This window comes from Pinus tabuliformis, chromosome 2_1 (assembly GCF_031772625.1).
Source record: "Pinus tabuliformis cultivar Carrire ecotype Pingquan chromosome 2_1, CPIR1, whole genome shotgun sequence".
NCBI classification, from domain to species: domain Eukaryota; kingdom Viridiplantae; phylum Streptophyta; class Pinopsida; order Pinales; family Pinaceae; genus Pinus; species Pinus tabuliformis.
The window spans coordinates 990,932,449-990,956,815 of NC_142299.1; the positions used below are offsets into that span (position 1 = coordinate 990,932,449).

Here is a 24,367-nt window from a genome sequence, read left to right on the forward strand (position 1 = left end):
TTCCTTCAGATGGAACTGTATTAGTCGCTGTCTTCTGTCTAGTTGTTGCTTCAGGAGTACTAAATCCCTGCAAGCTCTCAGTATTGTTGATAATTGAGTCAAACTGTTGCCATTCTTTGAGTAGTTTGGGATCAATATGAATGTCTGAATCAATAAGTTCATTGCCCTTTTCTTGTCCTTGCTCCTGCTCTGGTGTTTTTTCCTTTTCAGGAATCTTTTCCCTTGCAGGAGCTTTATCAATAGCTTGTTGTTCAGTTTCGCTTGATTGAACTGTCGGGGTTGTGGCTAATAGGTCTAGAGGCAGAGTTTGCAACCTCTGGTCTCTAAGCATATTAAACGTTTCCAGTCCTTCATCTTGATACCTCATCCTAGCCAATGTTTAAACGTGGAATAATGATTCAGTTGAGGAAAATAGATCATCGAATTCATCGGCTTTATGATCGAACTTAGCAAGTTTGGCTTGAGACATGACATTATAAACAATCTGTCTTGGATCATATGGCCTGTTAGGAATTGTGGCTAGATTCAGCATTAATATCTTTTCTGTCTCCTTCTTTGCATGCTTGTAGTCATGTAGAGTGAAAATGCCACACCGTAAAGGGAAATTTGCCCAAATATGCTTTTTTGAATCCTTAAGGGTTTTGGATGTCCCTTCTACTGTTATTTGGTAGGCCAACTCCTGAGCTAACATTTTATCAAGCACATACAAAGGAAGAATATGGGGTTTAGTAAGGCTACCAAAAAGCCTTATGTAAGTAAATTTTTCTTCCTCGAACCAACTGCCTATTGCTGTTAAATCAACTTCTGCTTCCGGGGATATCCTTGAAGCAGGGTTATTAAAAATAGAATAATATACAGGGAGAATAAAACTATTGCAAATTCTATACAAATGATTTTTGTAATTCGCCTTCCATAACTGTTGTTGGTAAATGTGGGTTGGATTCGGGTCTTGAGGCGTCCATTTCCACGCAAGTATTGGATATTCCGAATTAAAGCAAATAGTATCCATATTATAAGCACTGTAATAGAACAGGGGAATAATCCGGGAAGTTTTATACGCATTGGCTCTGTACTCTAAAATTGCTGTGGCTAGTTTATCTGACAAGATATTAGCCCAATCCATTACATAACCGTTGATTGCAGCTTCCATTAGGGGTACCATTTCTATGGTGAATTTGGCCGAATCATGTATTTCCCTGTAATATCCCGTTCAGAGATATTCCCAAACCCCAGTAAACTCCAACCAAATAACACACAAGTGATGTAGTAGCCGGGAAGCTCAAAGTGATATAAATAACAGTAATGCAACATACAATAATATAAACACGGAATACAAGCAGATACTCAAGAAATGCAGAGAGAAATGCTAAGCCATTTTATTATACTGAGTAATGGGAAGAGTACAGGAGGTGATCAGGAAGATAGCACCTCGATTTGCTCAAGGCAAGTGAAGAAATACACTCAGAATAGCAAGGAAATGGCCTGCGTCCAAGCTGCCGGTGAATTGTTGTGCTGCTGTTACTGCTGGAACCGAATGAGGATTTGGGGTTGTTCCTCTTTGGAAAATGTTGAAACTCTGGAATCAACCTCTACTCAATAAACCCAGAAAAGCCCAGAAAGCTTTTCTAAAATAGCTGACCCTCGAAAATCACTCCTTTGGGGATCTACGCTGTCCCTCAAGGCTCTGCGCTGCCACTGGATAGAACCCTCCAAAACTCTGCCTGAAACTTTGCCAAAATCCTCCAAGATGCAAGGGTTGATCTTGCTCAATCTGCTCAAATCCTTCGCAAGAACCCCAATCCGGAACTCCCACTAAAAGAAATTGCGTCCCTCTCTCAAGACTGTGCAGTCATCAAATATGCTCAGTTCCTCCTCAACTCCAAAGATCAATCCCCCTGCAAAATACTACTGAAAACTACCTTGCCCGAGCAGGCACTCAAAGTCCCCTGGGCCTAAGGGTGAGATCTCCGAACGGAGACACTCATTGCACTAAACAGTGCTGCAGACAGGCTAAACAGCCAGTGTGCTCTAAGTCGAAGTGACTAGCTCAAATGCACATAATCGAATGCCAAAATGAGGAGGTTCCTCTCTCCTTTATAGCATTGGCCTCTCTCAAACCATAATGCCCACCTCTCCAACGTATCCCATCTCTCTTGCCACGTGCTCCTCTCCATCTGCGCAGTCCCTCTAAGTGTCTATGTGGGCCCCTTCTCTACGTGGTCCTTTGGCCCCCTTATCTCCCCTTTAAGTTACAACGTTGTGCTACTAGGGAGTGACTTTATTCTAAAAGTGAGTTATGTCCCCCTTTCCTCACCTTTTTATTTATAAATAACTATAGAACGCAAAATTGAGCAAAATCGAATATTCCAATTAGCCATGGCTAATTAGGAATATTACAGTCTTCCCCGGGAAAATGTTGCTTGTCCTCAAGAAATTGAAGTGATGGATGCTGCAGGATTTTCTCACTTTCCCAAGTGGCATCCTCGTCTGGTAAATTCGTCTACCTCACCAAGAATTCCCGGACCGTCTTGCTCTGCAGCTGCCTTTCATTGGTATCAATAATAGCCTCTGGTTGCAACACCAAATGCCCCTCATCATCCATGGGTGGTAGCTCATCTGTCATTGTCACATGTTGCCCCAATGCCTTCTTTAGGCATGATACATGAAAAATGTTATGAATCTTGCTACCTTGGGGCAGCTCCAACTCATACGCAACCTGTCCAATCCTGCGTATCGCCCTGTACGGACCCATAAAAGTGGGGCTTGAGCTTCTCAGCCCCCTTTTGCTTCAGTGACGACTGTCGGTATGGTTGTAATCGTAGGTAGACCAAGTCCCCTACCTCAAACTGTCTCTCCACCCGACCCCTGTCAGCGTATAACTTCTGTTGGTTCTGCGCTGTGGCCATATTATCCTTGAGAGCTCGGAGAACATCCTGACTCTCTTGGATCCAAATCTTGACTCTTGGAGCCTTGCCAGCACCAAACATCATGTCAGCAAAAGATAAAGGATGATATCCATACAATGCATAGCATGGAGACATACCAATGGACATGTGATGTGTAATGTTGTAGTAGTACTCCCCTAGATGCAGCCACTTCAACCATGCTCGATGCTGCCCACTGACATAGTTACGCAAGTAGCCCTCCAGCCACTTGTTACTATTTTTGTCTTCCTGTCCGTCTGTGGGTGATAACTTGTACTCGGTGTCAACTCTGTCCCCACCAACCGGAAAAGTTCCTGCCAAAACCTGCCCATGAAACCACTGTCCTTGTCACTGGTGATGGTCTTAGGAAGACCATGTAGCTTGAAGACCTCTCTGAAGAATAGCTCGGCCACCTGCGCTGTTGTGTAGTGTGTGGATATGGCGAAAAAATGTGCGTACTTTGTCAATGGATCAACGATGACAAAGATGCAATCCTTGCCTTGCACCATGGCAACCTTGTGATAAAGTCCATCGAAATTCACTCCCATTCCCCTCCGGAATGGGAAGAGGCTGCAACAATCCTGCGGGATGGCTCATCTCCCCCTTGTTCCTCTGGCAAATATCACACTCCCGGACATGTCGGAGTACGTCCTCCTTGAGGCCCTTCCATAAGAACCTCTCTCTAATGGCCCTGTAGGTTTTGGTAAACCCCTGATGGCTGGCCAATGGTGAATCATGTGATACCTGAAGTATCTTCTTCTTGAGCTGAGATCCCTCAGTCAAGAAGATCCGGTCCCTGTAGTAGATGATCTCATCGATCACCCTGTACTTGTCATCTGCCACTTGCCCATCCAGAACCTCACATGCAAATCTGTCCTTGGAGTACTCGACTAAGAGTCGAGCCCTCCAGTCTGTGTCCAAGCTCATAAGAGACAACGTGGCTGGTCTACGTGAAAGGGCATCTCCTACCACGTTGTACTTACCTTTGACATACTCAATGTCAAAGTCATACACTTGGATCTTACTAATCCACTTCAACTGCCTTTCCTGTAGCTGTTTCTGCTCTAAAAAGAACCTGAGGATGTTGTGATTAGTCCTCACCCTGAACCTGTTACCCACTAAATATTGCTAGAACTTGGCCAATGCATGCATAATGGCCAACATCTCCTTGTTGTATATAGAATACAACCTCTCGTGCAGAAGGAGCTTCCGGCTCTCAAAGGCTATAGAGTGACCTCTCTGCATCAACATTGCGCCGATCCCCTCTCCCGACGCATCACACTCCAAAACAAATGGCTGTGTAAAATCTGGCAATGCAAGCATTGGGTAGCTGCTCATAACCTCCTTGAGCCTGTCAAAGGTTCGCTGCGTTGTATCCGACCAACTGAATGCCCCCTTCCTCGTCAGATCTGTCAGGGGTGCAGCAAGCTGTGAGAAACTCTTGACGAACTTCTGGTAGTAAGTACAAATGCCAATGAATCCTCGAAGTTTTGTCACGTTCCTCGGCTCTGGCCAATCTCTGATGGCCCTGATCTTCTCCTCGTGGACCCTCACTCCGTCCACCCCTATGATGTGTCCCGAGTACAACATCTCCGTCAACCCAAACTCACACTTGGAGAGCTTGGCATAGAACTGTTGCTCCTCTAAGATGCGCAACACTGTCTCAATGTGCTGGAGATGCTCCTCCTAAGTCCTGCTGTAAATGAGGATATCATCAAAGAACACCAACACAAACTTCCTTAAATGACTGCGGAAGATGTGATTCATGCAAGACTGGAATGTAGTTGGGGCATTGGTTAGCCTGAAGGGCATCACCAAAAAAGTGCCCATAGTGATACCTGAAGGTGGTCTTAGGAATGTCTTGCTCCCTCACGCGAATCTGATGGTACCCAGATCTCAAATCAATCTTTGAGAAGAACCGTGCTCCTCTCAACTCATCCATCAACTCATCGATCCTGGATATAGGGTACCTGTTCTTCAGGGTCTTCTTGTTCAGGGCCCTGTAGTCAATGCACATCCTCAACGTGCCGTCCTTCTTCTTCACCAACACCATAGAAGAAGCAAAATGGCTCGTGCTCGGCCGAATGTGCCCAAGAGCCAGCAACTCATGAATGTCCCACTCAATCTCATCCGGATAGGCCTTGGGATGCCTATAGGGGGTAGTAATCACTGACTGTATACCCTGCTCAAGCTCAATGGTGTGCTCAAACCCCCGGTCCGGTGGCTGTCCTAGCGGAATCTCCCCAAACACTGTGGCATACTGATCAAGGATGGACTGTATCTCTGAGTGCACTGTCTGCCCTGTAGTCCCTGCCTCTGATGCATGCAACTCCACTGCCCACTCTACGTCTCCCTTCCAAAACACTGCCTCCATCCGATGAGCTGAAACAGTCTGAGGCGGATATGTGTGTTGTCCCCATATCTTCTCATGCCTCCTTGTCTTCTCATCATCCCACTCCATCTCTAGAGCCTTCCAATCTGTTGTGACCTTCCCTAGAGTGAAGGGTCACTGAACACCCAATACCATGTTGGTGTTCGGAATATTGACCACGAAAAAGTGGTCGGTCAGTGTGTAGGTGCCCATAGTCACTGATAACTCTGGAACATAACGAGCACACACCATGGTTTGATCTCTTGGGACCAAAACTGAAAATCCATTGAAGCTCTCTGTCTGTATACCTCTCCGCTCAACCATCTGTGCATCGATGAAGTTGTGGGTTGCCCCACTGTCAACCAAAACTGAGACTTGCTGGCCACGTATTGTCCCCCGTACGTGCAGTGTCAAATACTTGGGAACTCCTCGCAATGCTGCAAGGGCCCCTCCGGTAGGTGCAAAAGCTGCACCACCTGTTGCTGGTGGTGGAGGTGGCAAAGGATCCCGCGCGGCATGACTATCTCTTGCCTCCACACCATCCTCCTCATCCTCTTCCCTGCTACTCTCGGAGAAGACCTCGATAAAATGTGCTTTGCCAGTAGCACATCTATGTCCTGGTGCCCACGACTCCTGACAGGTAAAACACAACCACTTCTTCTTCAGCTCCCTCCTGGCATCATCATCAATCTGTGCTTGTCCTGGATTCCCCTTTGGAGGCGGAATCCTCACATCCTTCCCCTTAGGCTGGAAAGTCTGTCTCTGGGGGTAAGGTATCCCGGTCCTGGGTAAGACATCCTGTAAGTCCCGGGTCCTACTAATAGCATCCTGAAGTGTGGCTGGTCTAGCGGACCTGACTAGACCTTGAAGTGGCTCTGCTAACCCCTCAACAAACATGTAGACCCTCCATGCCGTGGATAGATCTGGCACCATCACTGAAACCCGCAAGAAATCTGCAATGTAGGTCTCTGGGCTCCCAGTCTGTTTGAGCCTTGTCAGCTCAACAAAGTGCTGTTCCGGATCCCTCCGGTCAAACCTCTCCATCAATCTCCTGGTAAACTCGGCATATGTCGTCACTGTGGAGTGTTCGAGTGTAACCAACCCATGGAACCACCAGTCCTGGGCCTCACCATCCAAATGTAATGTCACCACCTTGATGGCCTCTGTCTCCGACATCTGGTTAAGTTGGAAATAGATGTCCAACTTCTCCACCCAAGACCTTGCCGAACTGTTTGATGAGCCATCAAACATAGGCAAGTGGAATCTACTAGCTGTGCGGTGGGTGTCTCCGTCATGATAATGCCGGTATCCTCTGTGATGGTCGCGGGGTCTGCTATCCCGCTGGAGTTGAACAAAGTCTCTGAATGAGAGGGCATCCCTGAACTCTTGCCCATAGGCCTGGTACTTTGCAAAATAATCGCCCATATGACCGGGCTCTGCCTCCTGCTGGGCTTTGGCCCCCGTGTCTGCTCCTAGGAAAGTGGGCATGGTAGAACGTGTAGGGGCATGTGAGGCCATCTGTTGAGTAGTATCACGCCAAGTGGCACCCTGCCCTGGAAAATGGTGGGATGTACCCGATCCCTCACCAACCTGGAAAATCTGTGGGTTCTCACGCTGTCTATAGCCTCTACCGCTGTTAATCTCTACCCCATCACCTCGATCTGCCTTGACAGATCCTGTACTAATTTGAGGAGCATGTCCGCAAATCTCTTCCCATCCTCATCTGCCAACAGATCCTCCTGCTCTACGTCCACCACAGGCTCCTCCTGTTCTGCGTCCACCACAGGTTCCTCCTGTTCTATGTCCACCACCCAAACACAGTCTCCCTCTCCGTAAGTGTTCTCCAACCTACGTTCAATATCTTTGTATTTCCTACCTCTGTAACAGATGTAGGGTTTCTCCCTCGGTGTCATACACTGCTAGCTCCACAGGCTGAGCCAGATCTATGCTCTGATACCATTGTAATATCCCGTTCAGGGATATTCCCCAATCCCCAGTAAACTCCAACCAAATAACACACAAGTGATGTAGTAGCCGGGAAGCTCAAAGTGATATAAATAACAGTAATGCAACATACAATAATATAAACACGGAATACAAGTAAATACTCAAGAAATGCAGAGAAAAATGCTAAGCCATTTTATTATACTGAGTAATGGGAAGAGTATAGGAGGTGATCAGGAAGATAACACCTCGACTTGCTCAAGGCAAGTGAAGAAATACACTCAGAATAGCAAGGAAATGGCTTGCGTCCAAGCTGTTGGTGAACTGCTGTGCTGCTGTTACTGCTGGAACCAAATGAGGATTTGGGGCCGTTCCCCTCGGAAAATGCTGAAACTCTGGAATCAGCCTCTGCTCAATAAATCCAGAAAAACCCAGAAAGCTTTTCTAAAATAGCTGGCCCCCAAAAATCACCTCCTTGGGGATCTACACTGTCCCTCAAGGCTCTGCGCTGCCACTGGATAGAACCCTCCAAAACTCTGCCCGAAACTCTACCAAAATCCTCCAAGATGCAAGGGCTGATCCCTTGCTCAATCTCCCAGCTCAAATCCTCCGCAAGAACCCCAATCCAGAACTCCCACTAAAAGAAACTGCGTCCCTCTCTCAAGACTGTGCAGTCATCAAATATGCCTAGTTCCTCCTCAACTCCAAAGATCAATCCCCTTGCAAAAGACTACTGAAAACTACCTTGCCCGAGCAGGCACTCGAAGTCCCCTGGGCCTAAGGGTGAGATCTCCGAACGGAGACACTCATTGCACTAAACAGTGCTGCAGACAGGCTAAACAACCAGCATGCTCTAAGTCGAAGTGACTAGCTCAAATGCACATAATCGAATGCCAAAATGAAGAGGCTCCTCTCTCCTTTATAGTGTTGGCCTCTCTCAAACCCTAAGGCCCACCTCCTCCAATGTAGCCTCTCTCTCTTGCCACGTACTCCTCTCTATCTGCGCAGTCCCTCCAAATGTCTATGTGGGCCCCTTCTCTACGTGGTCTTTTGGCCCCTTTGGCTCCCCTTCAAGTTACAACATTGTGCTGCTAGGGAGTGACTTTATTCTAAAAGTGAGTTATGTCCCCTTTTCCTCATCTTTTTATTTATAAATAACTATAGAAGGCAAAATTGAGCAAAATCGAATATTCTAATTAACCATGGATAATTAGGAATATTACATCCCCATATCCTACACATCAAAGTCGAACATAACAATAAGGGGAAGCCAAAGAGTCAACAGAGTACTTACCCGATGACTCGTGCTTGTGCTTTTTGGGAAAATGTCTCCATTGCTTTATCGGGGCTGACTCTGAATCATTCTCCTTTGCGTACGCCTCCAAGAATGCCTTGTTGTATCGCTTCTCAGGTCGAGGTAAGTGGTACATTTTCATGAGATCCTCAGGCTGAAATGAACCAAATATCCTCCCATCAGTTGTGCAAAAGGTTCTGTCGGAGACTGGAATTTTCTCCACCACCCATCTCACTACGTCTGTATATGGCATGATTTTAGCTCGCGCTGCTATCCTGTGTAGATAGGAACAAGCCAATTCTTTAAGAGTCCCTTCCGATTTGTTGGTGGAGTCCGCTGTGGCTGACTCTGATAATTCCTCAAGGTCCTTGGCTTCTATTAGATTGTAAATGCTTTCCCAGCTTGTGTTTCCTAGGCCAAGGCATGTCGTATCTGAGATTAATCCTTTCTTGCTTGGTCCGGGATCTTTGACTAGATGAGCTGCTGCTGTAGGGGCTGCTGCGGCGGACTTCTTTGATTTCTTTCCCATTTTCTTTGGTTCTTTAGTTTCGGAAGAATTCTGCGCAAATAGTTGCAAACAGTGATACAGAGAAAATGTTGCTGCAAGCTAATATGATAATATTTAGAATTACGTCGATTGGCATAAAATACAATGAAGTTAAGGATTAACACGGATGAAATCCTTTGAAAGATCGATCCTTAACTGCAATATTGAATAGCCGTTTAAACTATCAATCGTGGTGAATATCATCATAAATGCCCATCACGTTGCCCATATGCCGAATGATTGTTTCAAGCGTGCCTTAGATTTTAATGATCGACGATCAGCGATAAATCGCTGATCGGCGATCGGGAATGTCAAAGGGAAGGCTTTTAAGACTTGCTTTAAATATTTCCGATCACCGAAAGGTGATACAATATAATGCATGCAAGCTTCCTTTAATATATTTGCTTTTCGAGATGTGCGCCTAATTAATAGATCGCAGTCGGGATTTGACATGGGCTTTATCCCTTTATCGTGTGTCTTCCGCCGATTGCGATTAGCTTTATCGCATCGGAGGAATTGAGGGTCTTTGCTTTATGATGCATCGGCATTTGTTTTCCCCGATTTACCGATTGCGATTGCCTTTTCGGATCGGAGCATTGGGTGAGGTTGTTGTTTATGCGTTTCCTTTAATATTGCGATATGCGATCTCCAATCGCTTTATCGCAATATTGAATGATTTTTAAGTGTTATAAAGGAAACATTTTATTTCTTATTAAAAGTTTGTATAAAATGATTTCTTTACATTGGGGGCTTTTAACAAGGATTTTCCTTATGATGAGTTACATACCATTTTATTCACACATCTAACTAAGTTTATTTTAAAGGGACCTATTTCATATTAAGATTTTGTATAAAAAATTTATGAAATGGGGGGTTGTTGTACAGCACAACAAGACCTCAGGAGGAGGAAACTGTGCTTTACTTGTCGGGAGCCATGGGCACCAGGTCATCGGTGCACAGCGGGCAAGGCCCATTATATTGAGGTCTTTTCAGATAGTGATCAAGAGGATGATGTGGAGCTGGAGTATGGTGGGGGAGACAGTGAGGGTCCGACAAAGAGGGGACCACCACCACCACCACCACATGGGGGAGCATCTTTTACACCATCTGGGGGAGTCCTTGCTTCCTTGTGCGGGGTCCCCAAATTTCTGACCCTAAGGATCAGAGGCACAGTGCAGGGGCAACATGTCTCAGTCCTAGTAGACAGTGTGGCCACCCACAACTTCATCGGTGCTCATGGTCCAAAGGAGGGGCATCACCACAATAGAGTTTGAGTGGTTTTTCGTTCTGGTGCTGAGGGACAGAACAATGCAGTGCACTTGGTATGTTCCCTCTTTGACAGTGACCATGGGGAACTACTCGATGACAGACCATTTCTTCGTAGTGGATGTACTAGACACCAATCCTTGGTCGAGTCACCACCGATTGGAGGAAGCTGGAGATGGATTTCACCGAGATGGATGGCAAGTTGGTAGTCCTTAGGGGCATGCACTCGTATCCTCCACAAACAGTTTCAGCACATCAAATGGAGGCAAATTTGAGGCACGGAGACATAGCGTGGGCCGTGGAGCTAAGGATTTCAGAGGCTGGGGGACAGGCCGAACCACCACACCTGGACCTACAAGCCATATTAGACAGATACTCAGTGGTATTTGGGGATGTCGCACCGGGGCAACCACTAGATAGGGGATTCGAGCACACCATTGAGTTGGAGCCAGGGGTGCAGGTAGTTATTACCACCCCTTATAGGCACCCCAAGGCCTATAAGAACGAGATTGAGCAGGGCAATAGGGAGTTGTTGGCATTGGCTACATTAGTCCGAGTTCCAACCCCTTTGCTTCTTCAATGGTGTTGGTGAAGAAGAGGGACGGAACCTTTCACATGTGCATTGACTACAGGGCGCTCAATAAGAAGACTTTGAAGAACTGATACCCCATCCCGCGCATCGATGAGTTGATGGATGAGCTTAGAGGAGCTAAGTACTTCTCTAAGATAGATCTGCGCTCGGGGTACCATCAGATCAGGGTGAGGGATCAGGACATCCCTAAGACGGCCTTCAGATGCCACTATGGGCATTTCGAGTTTTTGGTCATGCCCTTTGGGTTGACCAATGCACCTGCCACCTTCTAGTCGTGTATGAACCATGTGTTCTGGGGGCAGTTGAGGAGGTTTGTATTGGTGTTCTTCAACGACATCTTGATCTATAGCAAAACCTGGGAGGAGCACCTGTAGCACTTGGAGGCGGTGTTGCGTATTTTGGAGGAACAACAATTTTACGCCAAATTGTCCAAGTGTGAGTTTGGGCTGACTGAGATGCTCTACTTGGGGCACATCATTGGCGCAGACAGGGTGAAGGTGCATGAGGAGAAGATACGGGCTATTCGGGATTTGTCGGTGAGTTTGGGCTAACTGAGAAGGTGCATGAGGAGAAGATACGGGCTATTCGGGATTGGTCAGTGCCTAGAGATGTGACAACGTTGCGGGGATTTTTGGGCCTCTGCACCTATTACCAAAAGTTCATCAAGGGATTCTCGTAGTTCGCGGCACCCCTCATATATTTGACCAAGAAGGGGGCTTTTGCATGGACGGATGAATCAACTTTTGATCACCTTAAAGAGGTGATGAGTAGTTGCCCGACGTTGGCACTCTCGGATTTCACTCAGTCGTTCATAGTGGAGGTGTGATGCATCAGGGGAGGGGATTGGGGCAGTATTATCTCAGGATTGGCATCCCATTGCTTTCGAGAGTTGGAAGCTCCTACCACATGAGAGGTCGTATTCTATATATGACAAAGAGATGTTGGCCATCATGCATGCGTTTGCCAAATTCTGACAATGCTTAGTGGGTAACCAATTTTGGGTGAAGACAGATCACAAAAGTATTCGCCATTTCGTGGGGCAGCAGGGCCTCAATGACAAACAACAGAGATGGGTCAGCGAGGTTTAGGCCTATGATTTTGATATTGAGTATGTGCGTGGAAAGCACAATGTAGTGTTCGATGCATTATCTAGGAGATCCATAGGCCTTTCACTCATGAGCATTTTTCATGACTGGAAGGCACAATTGTTAGTAGAGTACACCAAAGACTGGTGGGCATTCGAGATCTTGGAGGGAACATGCAAACAAGCGCTACCGGGTGATCGCTGAGGTCATATGTTACAAGGGGAACATATTTTTGGTACCGGGCTCACAGTTGAAGGAGAGGGTACTCCATGCAGTGCTGGAATTTCTAAGTCTAACTGTTAGAAATTCTTCCTATACTATCTGATTTATTTCTTCCTACTTGTTTAGTTACTTAACAAGTTATTTACCATGTAAATACTGAAAATAAATACAAGTACAATATCAACACACACAGATCATCAACTGAAAGAAACAATCACACAAGTGACACCGTTGTTTTTGGACTAATGTCCTCGGAAAAACCCAATGCAAGAAAACCGGTGCAACTATTCAGAGGGTTTTATTATTATGCAGTTTCAAAATACAACCAGGGTGCCCGAAATGGCTCACCCAATGGAGAATGCCCTCGGCAGTAGTACCTCTCAGTAGGAGATAGATATTATGACTAAATCACTGGATAAATGATCCCACAACAACAATACAACTTTCAACTACTCTGCGTCACCCTATCCGGCTTTCGAGCTCCAATCTGCCCCACGAAATCTCCCAGCGTCAGCCTCGAGGGTTTGAGTCAGCCTCTTTGGCCCAACGTCAGCCTATTTGGCCTAGTGTCAACCTCTCGGGGCTCTGCGTCAGCCTCTGGAGTCTCTGCGTCTCCCACGCTAGCCCTTCTCAGGCTCTACGTAGCTCCTGGCTGCCTCTGCGTGGCCTTTGGCTGGCTTTGCGTCAACACTCTCCTGGCTTCTGCGCTGATGCTCTCGGTACTATCTCTGCCTCTCTGCTACTGTATTCACTGCCCTCTGCTACAACTCTAATCATTCCTTCAATTTCCTCAGCAAGCCTGCCCCAGAAAATCGAATTCTTGATTAACTTAGTGTATTCTCCAACTGACCCTCAAGTCTCTTCATATACTTTTCTCCTTGACAATTCAACGGCCGAGATTAAGTCCTTAATCAACGACTAAGATTAGATCTGGCTTGATCCATGACTTTTGGACCATTCTAACTTAGTTTTATATTAATTCACATTAGTATTTTATTTTCCCTAAGTTTAGACTTAGGGACTCCATTAAAAATATTAATTATTTTAATATCTCCCACACTGGTTAGATTCTGCCCAAACCATTTTTGGGTCTTGGAGATCTCATGTGCTTTAGCGTCTCCACTAATTTTCAAGGCTAGAGCACATCCGATGCTACCCCAAATCAACACTCCCTCTTAGCGAGGACTATGCTCTAGTATTACTCCTCACTGAGTATCACCCTGATCATTTGGCATCTGTCCCTGTGCAGATGCTAGGCCTGCTGCTGAACATCCTCTGCACTGTTGCATCATGTACTGCTACCCATGGCCCTGCCACTGCCACTGCTGCATCTGTACGATAGCTCCCTCTGCATCCGTGCTGCTGCCCATGGCCCTACCACTGCCACTGCTACATCTGCACTGCATCCCCTCTCATCATGCGGCATCGTCTTGCTCATAGCACTGCCGCTGCTAACTGTTGCACTGCAACTCAGTTATTGAGAAGTAAGTACCCGATCTCCCAACTCTGACATCTCTGTTAGGCTAGAAACACTCCTGATGCTGAAGCTCCCTCTGTCGCTGACAAGTGCTCCCTCTCTGACCTCTGCGCTGCTACAACAACTCTATGCCTCTCGCATTGCTGCTTCACGCTGTCCTAGGACTCCTGCACTGTAGCCCTCTCTGTCTCTCCATCCGCATCCATTTCTACCGACATCCACCAATCTTGCTACTCCTCTTCGGGGCTCCCATAGCAAGGTATAATCCAAGAGGTTGGGTACCTCGAGGATCCTGCCCCTCATCGCTTTTAGTCCATCTGTCTACAGCTCGATGTCTCCCCACCTCTTCTCTCGAGGTGCATGAGCACTCATGGCACATTCGTCATCAGTCTCCACTTCCTTCTCTGCCTTAGCTGGCGTAGCCTTGGTCTCAAAAGCCTCTCCCTTGCTCTTCTTCCTAGGACACTGGTTCGCATAGTGACCCAGTTCCCCACAATGGAAGCACTTGACCTTGGAGAGGTCCTTCTTCTTTATTTTCTCCTGCTTTCCCACATATGCGACCACATCTTCTTCTTCCTCCTTGATTCTGACCCCTTTTTCGCTACTCCCGCCTTGGACACCCGTCTGATCTCTTCTTGACGAAGAGCCGCCCACAGTTCCTCCCAATCTGGAAGGCTTGTCCTGCCCAATATGCTCTGGACAAATACCTCCCAATCCTCTGAGACTGCGTTCAATGCGGTCCTCACCATCAGTTCCTGATTTGGTGTGGCCCCTATGGAAGTTAGTTGATCACGGATCTCCTTCAATCCACCGAGGAAGACATCTATCTGCTCTCCCCTCTGCATCTGATATGACTGCAACTGGTTTTCAAGTAACATCCTTTGCATAGAAGTGTGCTGGTACAATTTCTTCACAGCCTCCCACATCTCATTTTCCGTCTCCTTCTAGGCAATGTGTGGCACCACTTGATCCTTGACAACATCAAGGATGATGCACTTTGCCCTGGCCATTGCCTCCTCGTACTTGTCATTTTCAGCTAGGTCAACTGGGATCATTATCGTTTTCAAGGCGAAGTGTTTGATGTGATACCTGTCTAGAATGGACAAGATCCTGGCCTTTAAGACTACGAAGTTTGAAGCTCCGTCCAGTCTATCCTGATCTCTTAGCCCATTCACTGCCATTTTGCTGCTCCTTTTTCGACTCTTTCAAGTCTCTCTACTTCCCTCTGAGCCTCGAATTCCCTTCCGGAAATCCCTCTGCCAATCCTCGGCAGCAACTCCCTCCTCCTTGGTCTTGCCTTGTTAGGTATTGTTTTGACCACAGTACCCCACCTACTTCGCTCCGCAACTTACCCACAACCTCCTATGCCCTAGAAGTATGAAGGTTAGAGCCTCTAGGCTTTGCGCAATCCCGACACCGGCACAATCTGCAGCTCCTGGCCACAACGTCGATCCTTCGTAGCTGAGAAAGATGACCGGGCACTGCGTAGGTCAAGACTGCTCCTCTCTGCCTTAGCGCTGATCCTCCTCCTGGCTCGCACAGATGACGCAGGCTCGTTGCGTCACCCCTTTCTTGTTGCTTTCTGTTAGGAACAACTTCTGTCACTTCGGACAACTGTTTCCTTTGCTGCGGCTCTGCTCAGCTGATGCTTTCAGTTATCCTGTGATCTGTAACCACACTCTGATACCATGTTGGAATTTCTAAGTCTAATCGTTAGAAATTCTTCCTGTACTATCTGATTTATTTCTTCCTACTTGTTTAGTTACTTAACAAGTTATTTACCATGTAAATACTGAAAATAAATACAAGTATAGTATCAACACATACAGATCATCAACTGAAAGAAACAAGCACACAAGTGACACCGTTGTTTTTGGACTAATGTCCCTGGAAAAACCCAATGCGGGAAAACTGGTGTAGTGATTCAGATGGTTTTATTATTATGCAGTTTCAGAATACAACTAGGGTGCCAGAAATGGCTCACCCAACAGAGAATGCCCTTGGCAGTAGTATCGCTCAGTTGGAGACAGATATTCCGGCTAAATCATCGGATGAACGATCCCACAACAACAATACAACTTTCTGCTGCTCTGCGTCACCTTGATAGCGACTGCGTCACCCTATCTAGCTTTCTAGCTCCAATTTGCCCCACGAAATCTCCCAGCGTTAGCCTCTCTGGCCCAACATCAACCTCTCGGGGCTCTGCGTCAGCCTCTGGGGCCTCGGCGTCTCCCATGCTGGCCCTCCTCAAGCTCTGCGTCAACCCTCTCCTGACTTCTGCACTGATGCTCCTGGTACTTTCTATGCCTCTTTGCTACTGTATTCACTGCCCCTCAGCTGCAACTCTGATCACTCCTTCGATTTCCTCAGCAAGCCCTACCCTAGAAAATCGAATTTTTGATCAACTCAGTGTATTCTCCAACTGACCCTCATGCCTCTTATACTTTTCTTGTTGACAATTCAACGGCCGAGATTAAGTCCCTAATCAACGGCTAAAATTAGATCTGGCTTGATCCATGATTTTGGACCATTCTAACTCAGTTTTATATTAATTCACATTAATATTTTATTTTCCCTAAGTTTAGACTTAGGGACTCCATTAAGAATATTAATTATTTTAATATCTCCCAGATTGGTTAGATTCTGCCCAAACCATTTATGGGTATTGGAGATCTCATGTGCTTTAGCCTCTCCACCAATTTTCAAGGCTGGAGCACATCCGATGCTACCCCAAATCAACATGCAACACATTATTCCCCACTATCACGACATCAGGGGTTCAGGAAGACGTACATGGCAGTCATAGAGCGCTTCACCTGGAAGGGCCTCAAGGGGGACGTGTTGAGGTATCTAAATGTGAGGCATGCCAGAGGAACAAAGGGGAGTTGACCCATCCAGTTGGGTTGTTGCAGCCCCTTCCCATTCCTAAGGGGAAACAGGAGAGTATCTCCATGGATTTCATCATGGGGCTTCCCACGGTGCAGGGCAAGGATTATATTTATGTGGTGGTTGATCAACTAACCAAATATGCCCATTCTTCGCCATTTCGACCTGGTATTCAGCCTCACAGGTGGCGGAATTGTTTTTAGGGAGGTCTTCTGTTTGCACGGACTCCCTAAGAATATAGTCAGCGACAGAGACAATCGGTGCATGGGGGGGTTCTGGCAGGAGCTCTTTCGATTAGTGGGTACTGAGCTTACCCTGAACACGAGTTACCACCCACAGACAGACAGTCAGATAAAGCGAGTTAATAAATGGTTGGAGGGCTATCTCAAGAACTAGGTGACCGGGTAGCAAAGGGCATGGATTCGATGGTTGCACTTGGCGAGTATTGCTACAATACCACTCATCACATGTCCATCGGTATGTCACCCTTTCGTGCTTTATATGGTTATGATGCCTTATCTTTCGCTGATATTGTTTTTGGAGACAGCAGGGCCCCAAAGGCCAAAGATTGGATCCTAGAGAGCCAAGACATTCTCAAAGCTCTCAAGGACAACTTATTGACAACACAAAATCAACAAAAGATGTATGCTAATAGGCATCGGGTTGAGAGGCATTTTGAGGAGGGAGACTTGGTGTATCTGTATAGGGCTACAACGATATAGATAGTCTACCTTGAAGCAGAAAGGGGGTAAGAAGTTGCAACCACGTTTCTATGGGCTGTATAGAGTGGTTAGGAGAATTGGAGAGGTGGCCTACGAGCTAGAGCTTCCCTCGAGGAGCAAGATTCACAACATCTTCCATGTTTCATGCCTTAAGAAGGTGTTGGGCCAGCAGGTGACGACAGCTAGAGAGTTGCCTCCACTTGATGATGAGGGGCATCTAGTTTTGGAATCGGAGGCCATTCTGGAGACTCAAGAAAGGAAGTTAAGGAACACAACCATCAGAGAGCTTTTGGAGAATTGGAAGAACTTGCCAGATGAGGATGCCACTTGGGAGGGTGAGCACATATTGGAGCATCATCCAGTGCTAAAGTTGCTTGAGGACAAGCAACATTTGGGAGGGGAGGACTGTAGTGTCCCTTCCAAACTTATTTTGTTACAGGTTTAATTTCCCACAATTTTGGATAATTTTGGAGGCCATGGAACACACTCAATTTGACTTAGGGACTTAGGGAAGAAAAGGAGGTTGAATTACTTTGTTAGTGGAGTGTGGGGGCCATCCACATGGGAAAAACACACTTGGCCAAGTGAAGAGTTCGAATAGCCTTGGAAGGAAGTTGAATGGCAAGGTGGAGGGGCCCACGTGGGAAGGAAGGCCCACAAAATTATAAATAGGAGGAGCTCATCCTCACAAAGGGTCTTTTGTCAATTGAACTCATTTTGTTGGTCGAGCTGCTTAACCGGTCACTTGTTGTTTAGCAACGAGTTTTCTGTGCAGAGAAGTCACCCTTTTTTAGGGGGACTTTGAGTGCCACCCTAAAGATGTTTGTCACTTCATTCCGGAGGAGAGCTGAGGGACATTTCAGCACTTACATTCAGACATTCACTCAACCATAACGTGTTCTAGGAGGACGCAAGAGGAGCACACATGGGGGTCATTTTGGGTTATCTTCCGGGGAGCAATTGCTAGGAGGAATTTGGTGAGGGAAGTTTGGGGATATAGCAGATTTTGGGTGGAGTTTTGGAGCAGGAGGAGGCAGCTACAGTTCAGCACAAATTTGCAGCTCCTGGGCCAGTGCAGAAGCCTCTCACTGGGCACACGTTGGAATTGGAGGCTTGTTTTGCGAGGCTGGTACTTGCCGAGGAGATAAGGGAATCTTTGGGGGGAGTGTTTGCAGCAATTTTGGAGTGCTTGGGGAAGGATTTCACTAGTGTGCAAGCAGGCTGTACTTCCCAGCAGTTTGTGGAGGACGTGGTGCTTTGGGGGCCGAATTTCGGGGGTCAAAACCAGGCCAAACCCTTTCTGGGTTTTGGTGGGTTTTGCTTGAGGAGCTTGGGCTTAATTTGACAGAATTTTCTGAGCACTAGAGATGGGGTTTTCAGCAGCATCTTTGCAGGAGACAGTGCGGTTTTGCAGGGGCAGTGTAGGGCATCATTGAGATAGCTGATTTGGCCATTCAGGCTTGTAGTTTGATCACCTGGGTTTTGCTTCACTTGCCTTTTGGGCAAGCCCAAGTGCACTCCCACATTATTGTATTATTGCTCCAGATTCATAATAAAATGGCTCAGTTGCTTCTCACTTTCAGTCTATTTAGGGGTGTGTGTTTGAATTTTTCTGTTGTTGAATTTGTTATTTGCTTTCCATATCACTGTGTTTCCTAGTTTGGAACATTACATCCTAAGGATCATAATCAATGCCTGCTTGTTCAAAACAATTTTTTCATTACAAAAAAATGGTAAAAAATTAAAACATGAAGTAACAAGATATAAATATCAGGAGGAAACTCAACAGGAAAATCAAGATTTCAAAAAGAAATTCAACAATGATCCAACAGAGAAATATGAAGAAATTTCTCCTCTCAAAAATCATAGTCATGCTCGACTACACAAATCAAAGTTAATAAACAAGGAGAAGATGCAACAGGAAAAAAGTGGAACATCTTATCAACAAAGATTCTTTGATCGACAAGGAAACAATGACTTCGAAGTTTGAAGTAAAGCAACAGATATAGAGAGCTTAACAATTCCAAATGTCTCGACTACTGATATATCATTGCTCATCAAGTGACAGAAGTGTACGAGTAAGATATAATATCAAGAATGAATCAAGAAACTAAAAATTTTGATAAAGAAAAATCAAGTTACAAGTAAACCTTTTCTACATCTTAATCACAAGAGTGGACACTTCAACCATTCAACTGATCAACATTGCTCTAAACAAGGACAATATTTGGCCTATATTCCAAAGAAGATCAATTCTAGTGTAATTAAATCTCAAAGAACAGTAATTCTTGGAGTCACGATGCAAAAAGTTCTATTTATGAGCCCTGTAAACAAAGTTCCATAAAGATTGAACTAGGTTGGAGTTACCCTTCAACAATATGACAATTATGCTTAGCACTAAAAAGATTTCACTACCTTGTTTCGTCGACTATGAGACATCAAAAACATAGCATAAGGCAGAAGCATTACAAGCAAGAATGAAGACAGTGTTTATGTTTTGAGGAAAAAACATCTTTGAAAGGGAGAGGCAATGTAACATACATAAAACATATATAATAACAATAACAGTGATAATGATATTCAAAGAGCACCCGTAAAAGGCATGTCTATTCAATGTATATACACAATGTCACATATTATTGTTTCAATTCATTTATTCATTATCAATTACATATTTCTCAGGAAATAATTATCAATTTTATATTTATTTCTGTATGGATTCTTTTATGTTATCCTTCTTCTGTTGGACATTTTACTGTAAATGAACTGTTGTTCAATGTCATCAAAGGCATTGTTTTTATTTGTTACATTCAACACTTTCTTTTCTCCTTTTGTGCAGGAAATGCTTGTTTCATTCCCTGGGTTATTAGATAAACATATTTGGATAACTCTATAGGTTGTTGCTTGTTGCAGGTAGATAGCTTTGTTAAAATTTATCCTGGGGTTGCTCATGGCTGGGCTGTAAGATACGATGAGAATGATGAAGTTGCTGTAAAGAATGCTGAAGAGGCTCATGTGAAAATGCTAGAATGGTTTAATAAGTATATAAATTGATAAGATACATCTATATATTAGAACATATTTATGTTCATTGTATGGATGAGATCTCATTTATTTACTACTACAAAATGACTTCATAAAATATGTAGATATGTCCTCCATTTGAATCCCTTAAAGGTATTTCAGTTGACTACTTCTGGTTTTGTGCCCTGATATTTGGCCCATTTCTCCTTTCTTGTCTTTCAAAACACGATGTATGAAATGTCTTGGAAGCAGGGTATGGTATTGTCTTGGAAGCAAGGATAGTAATATACATTGTGACTTTTAGATTCTAAGAGACTGATTTTCACTGAACTGGGATTTTGTCCTGGTTATAACCATTGCTTCACATGGTTGTTGCTTTATTACTCTTTCATCTATATTTACAGAACTAAGGTAATACTTGTTTAATTGAGTTTTAGACCTCTTGGTTAATTCATAAGCTCCATTTTAATATCTAAGTATTTTTTCAGAAAGAAACCTGATTTATGCCTTACACCATTATAAAGCATTATTGCTTATGCATACAGCTTAAATTTGTCTTAAAAGAGGATGATCATGAATATTTCTGTGATGAAGAATTGACTTGATCTCACTAAATTCAATTTTGCTGATGATGTTTCCTAATCATGTTGGCCACCCTCCACACAGGGGAACAGAATGAACGAAAAAAAATGCTAGATGGGGTGAGGTTCCTTCACAATTCTTATGGCTTTGATGCTGTTTTTGCCATGCCTTTGTTGATGACATATGTACCTCCATGGGAATTCAACATAACATCCTCTGTCTTACCATGATACTAGCAATTTGACATGCATGTTGTCATGGCAATGGAATTTAGCATTTGTTTTTTGGGTTGCAACTTGCACTACACATTTGCTGTTTTGTTTTGTTTTTCAAAAGGGGTTGAGAACTTGCAGTCTTCGTATGTATTATTTTAAATATTGGTTGAAGGAATGGTGACTTGTCCTCTTGGTAAAATATTCCCTCTTCGTTAGACTTTCTCAGTTTAAAAGTTGGCTGTTTGTTTATCTAGATGGTATTTTAGAGCTTCCAGTTGCAGTGACAAGTAATGTTAAGTTTTAGACCAAGGGTAAGGACATATGATAGACATGAATAATAGGGGTGAAACTTCTTGAAATGTTCTCAAGATGCAAATTCTCAGTTGATGTCAATATTTCATTTTGGTGGCATGCCAGAGCTTTGATTTTTGTGGTGTGATTGGAGGAACTACTTCATTCAAAATCTCAAGTTCTGGTGTGCTGGTAGACATTGGGGGTAATCTCTTATGAGCTAAGCAGGGAATGTCCTAGGGAATATTAAGGACAGTAATGGATGTGATTTTGCATGGATATCAAAACTAAAACTTGAAGCAAATTTCATTATAGCAAAAGGAAGCATACACATAATCATATATTATATAGATGTGGGAAAATGATATTACATTCATTACATTAGAGAGAGAGATATGTGAGATGGGCACCCACAAATGGTATTCCCTCTTATCCATTCTTCCTTGTCCAATACAATGCACCCACCTTCATACAATTTGTATGTATGCCTCTTTCGACAGAGACTGAAAGGAACTTTTCAAATACTATCACATTCTTAACACTATAACATCATGTTACTAGAAAAATATTTAATAATATTGATGTTTTCCACACTCCTCTTCTATAAATTAAATTTGGAACATGGTTATCGAGTCTCTTACAAAACTCCTCTAAACCATCTTTATAAGGAATCTACTTGCAATATCAAGCTAGACACCCTCCATCTGCATCTTTGGAATCACTTGTCGCATACTCAACTACTCGTCTCAACATCTTTCGTGAAGTCCCCAAAAAATAGCGTTCCAACCCCTTCAACATCTTTTCGTGAAGTCCCCAAAAAATAGCGTTCCAACCCCTTCACAAGCACTTCGAGCACTTGCAATGTTGGGTTAAACCATCTGTTGAATCGTTTCACATATTTAGCAATCCCTAACATTCTCTCAGCTGCCAGTGGTTTTATCTCTTCTCTTGTCAACTCATCATGTTTCCCACAGAAGTGGGAAACTCGTTAGGAATTCTTACTGCTTCCAAGACAAAATCACTTGGGTTTCCTAGGACCAAAATACATGGCTTTATTACCATGTTAAACAATTGAAAACACAAGGCAAAATGATGGAATCCACATATATTAAAATGACCTTGAACAAAAACTTGTTACAACAAAATAGATTATGTACATAATCATATATCACAAAGATATGTGCAGAATAACCAAGGCATTCACTACAATAGATCCAAATCTCCTTGCAGTGGATACAATTAATAAACAACCCCAAAGGAGCATTGTCTCACCAATCTCCCCATTTTTCAAAATACACTTGTTTTCCTTTTATATGATTTCTATACCTTAGTCAGATACATTAAAGAAACCGTCCAAATATTTCCACATTCCTAAAAGTGGAACGTCACTAAAAAAAAACATATTTCAATAGTAATGTTTTGCAATCATAATTGGTTGGTCTTCCCAGTTAAATAGATAAGAGGATGTTTAGAAGATGGTCCTGCATTTGGGACAATATATTCGACAAAATCTGATGTTTAGAAGATGGTCCTGCATTTGGGACAATATATTCGACAAAATCTGATGTTTAGAAGATGGTCCTGCATTTGGGGCAACATATTAAGCAAAATCTTCCAACCATTTCTAGATTAAAGAGGACGAATTGAGCCCACCACCTTCCAACTTATAACAAGAATGCCTTTGTTGAGTGATGTAGAGCAATTTGAGAATATGATTTATTAGGACACAACTTGACATTATATGCACCATTTGTGTTAGTATTCAAAACGATATTAGAAAAATAATGAGAACAATCACAGATAAAATTGCAACACTTGGGCAAAAACCAGCAAACAATAGACCTTGACTTAAGCATAGCCAAGCCAACCAACATCCTAGCCCCAGCCAGGTGAGCCCTCACCGCTCAACTCTGACACATTACAGTAGAGAATTCCAAGCCTTTTAAATGTTTGTTCACATGTAATACCATGGGCTCAATCCCACAACTCATCAATATCAGGTGCCTAAAACCACAACTGTGAACCTAACTACCTTAACTCCACCAAGTCAATTTTACTTAACAATCCCCTTTAAACCTTGACATGGGATTTCCTTTGACCAAACCCAGCCAAACCAGCCAAGTAAGCCCGCACCACTCACCTCCAAGCCCTACCCACTCAAAGTTTATATCCAAGGTATCCGATATTTCAACATTGCCCCCATCACCTAGGTCTAACTCCAAATTTACTAGTAATTTCCCAAAAATATGTATGCCTTTCCAGGTCTTACAGTGTAATGCCCATTTACATGTAAAAAATTTGATTTCATTACTGCGACCTTCTCACCTTATTATTACTAACCTCTCCCTGCTTCGCTCAGAAGTCATCTAGTGATTCCACCAACCAACTCATGGCCAATGGCATTTATATTTTGCACTTCATGCATTTAATAAAACTACTTTTCAAACTTCTCCATATATTGTGACAGTTCCAAAAGTCAAGTTGGGTTCGACCAACAAATTCAACTTTTCTTAAAAAAAATCGATAACAATCAATATTTTTTATCAACCCAGTGGCAGATATACGTTAATCAATGTTTTTTTATCATCCCAGTGCCCCAGTGCTTGTGGCCTTCACGGTTCAAGAATTTCAATGGAATATTAATATTTTATCCCAAATTTTAAATCCAGGCATAAAGAATTTTCTCTTTGGATCATTCTACAATATTGTATTGAATTTGAAATCACATTCATATTTCTTCTCACCTTAATACTTTTCTCTCTATTGATTCATACATAGGTACTGCTGTGTGGTACTTACTTACGAATTATGCTACAACATTTTGCACAAGTTACGCCGAGCATGGAGTGTCAGATTCTAACTACATTCAAGGTTGTCATCACTCAGAAGCATCATGAGTGATGACTTATGCTTGCTCTTAACCTG

General features: G+C 44.0%; 1 protein-coding gene across 1 annotated transcript in view; it reads left to right on the forward strand.

The window, feature by feature from the left end:
• LOC149203961 (endo-1,3;1,4-beta-D-glucanase-like) overlaps nt 1-20,825 on the forward strand; it is a 142,472-nt gene extending 121,647 nt beyond the window's left edge. The window contains exon 7 of the mRNA XM_089403633.1: nt 20,244-20,825. Coding sequence (XP_089259759.1) covers nt 20,244-20,384 — 141 coding nt within the window. The 3' untranslated portion in view covers nt 20,385-20,825. The remainder of the gene's footprint in view (nt 1-20,243) is intronic.
• Nucleotides 20,826-24,367: the final 3,542 nt, after the last annotated feature.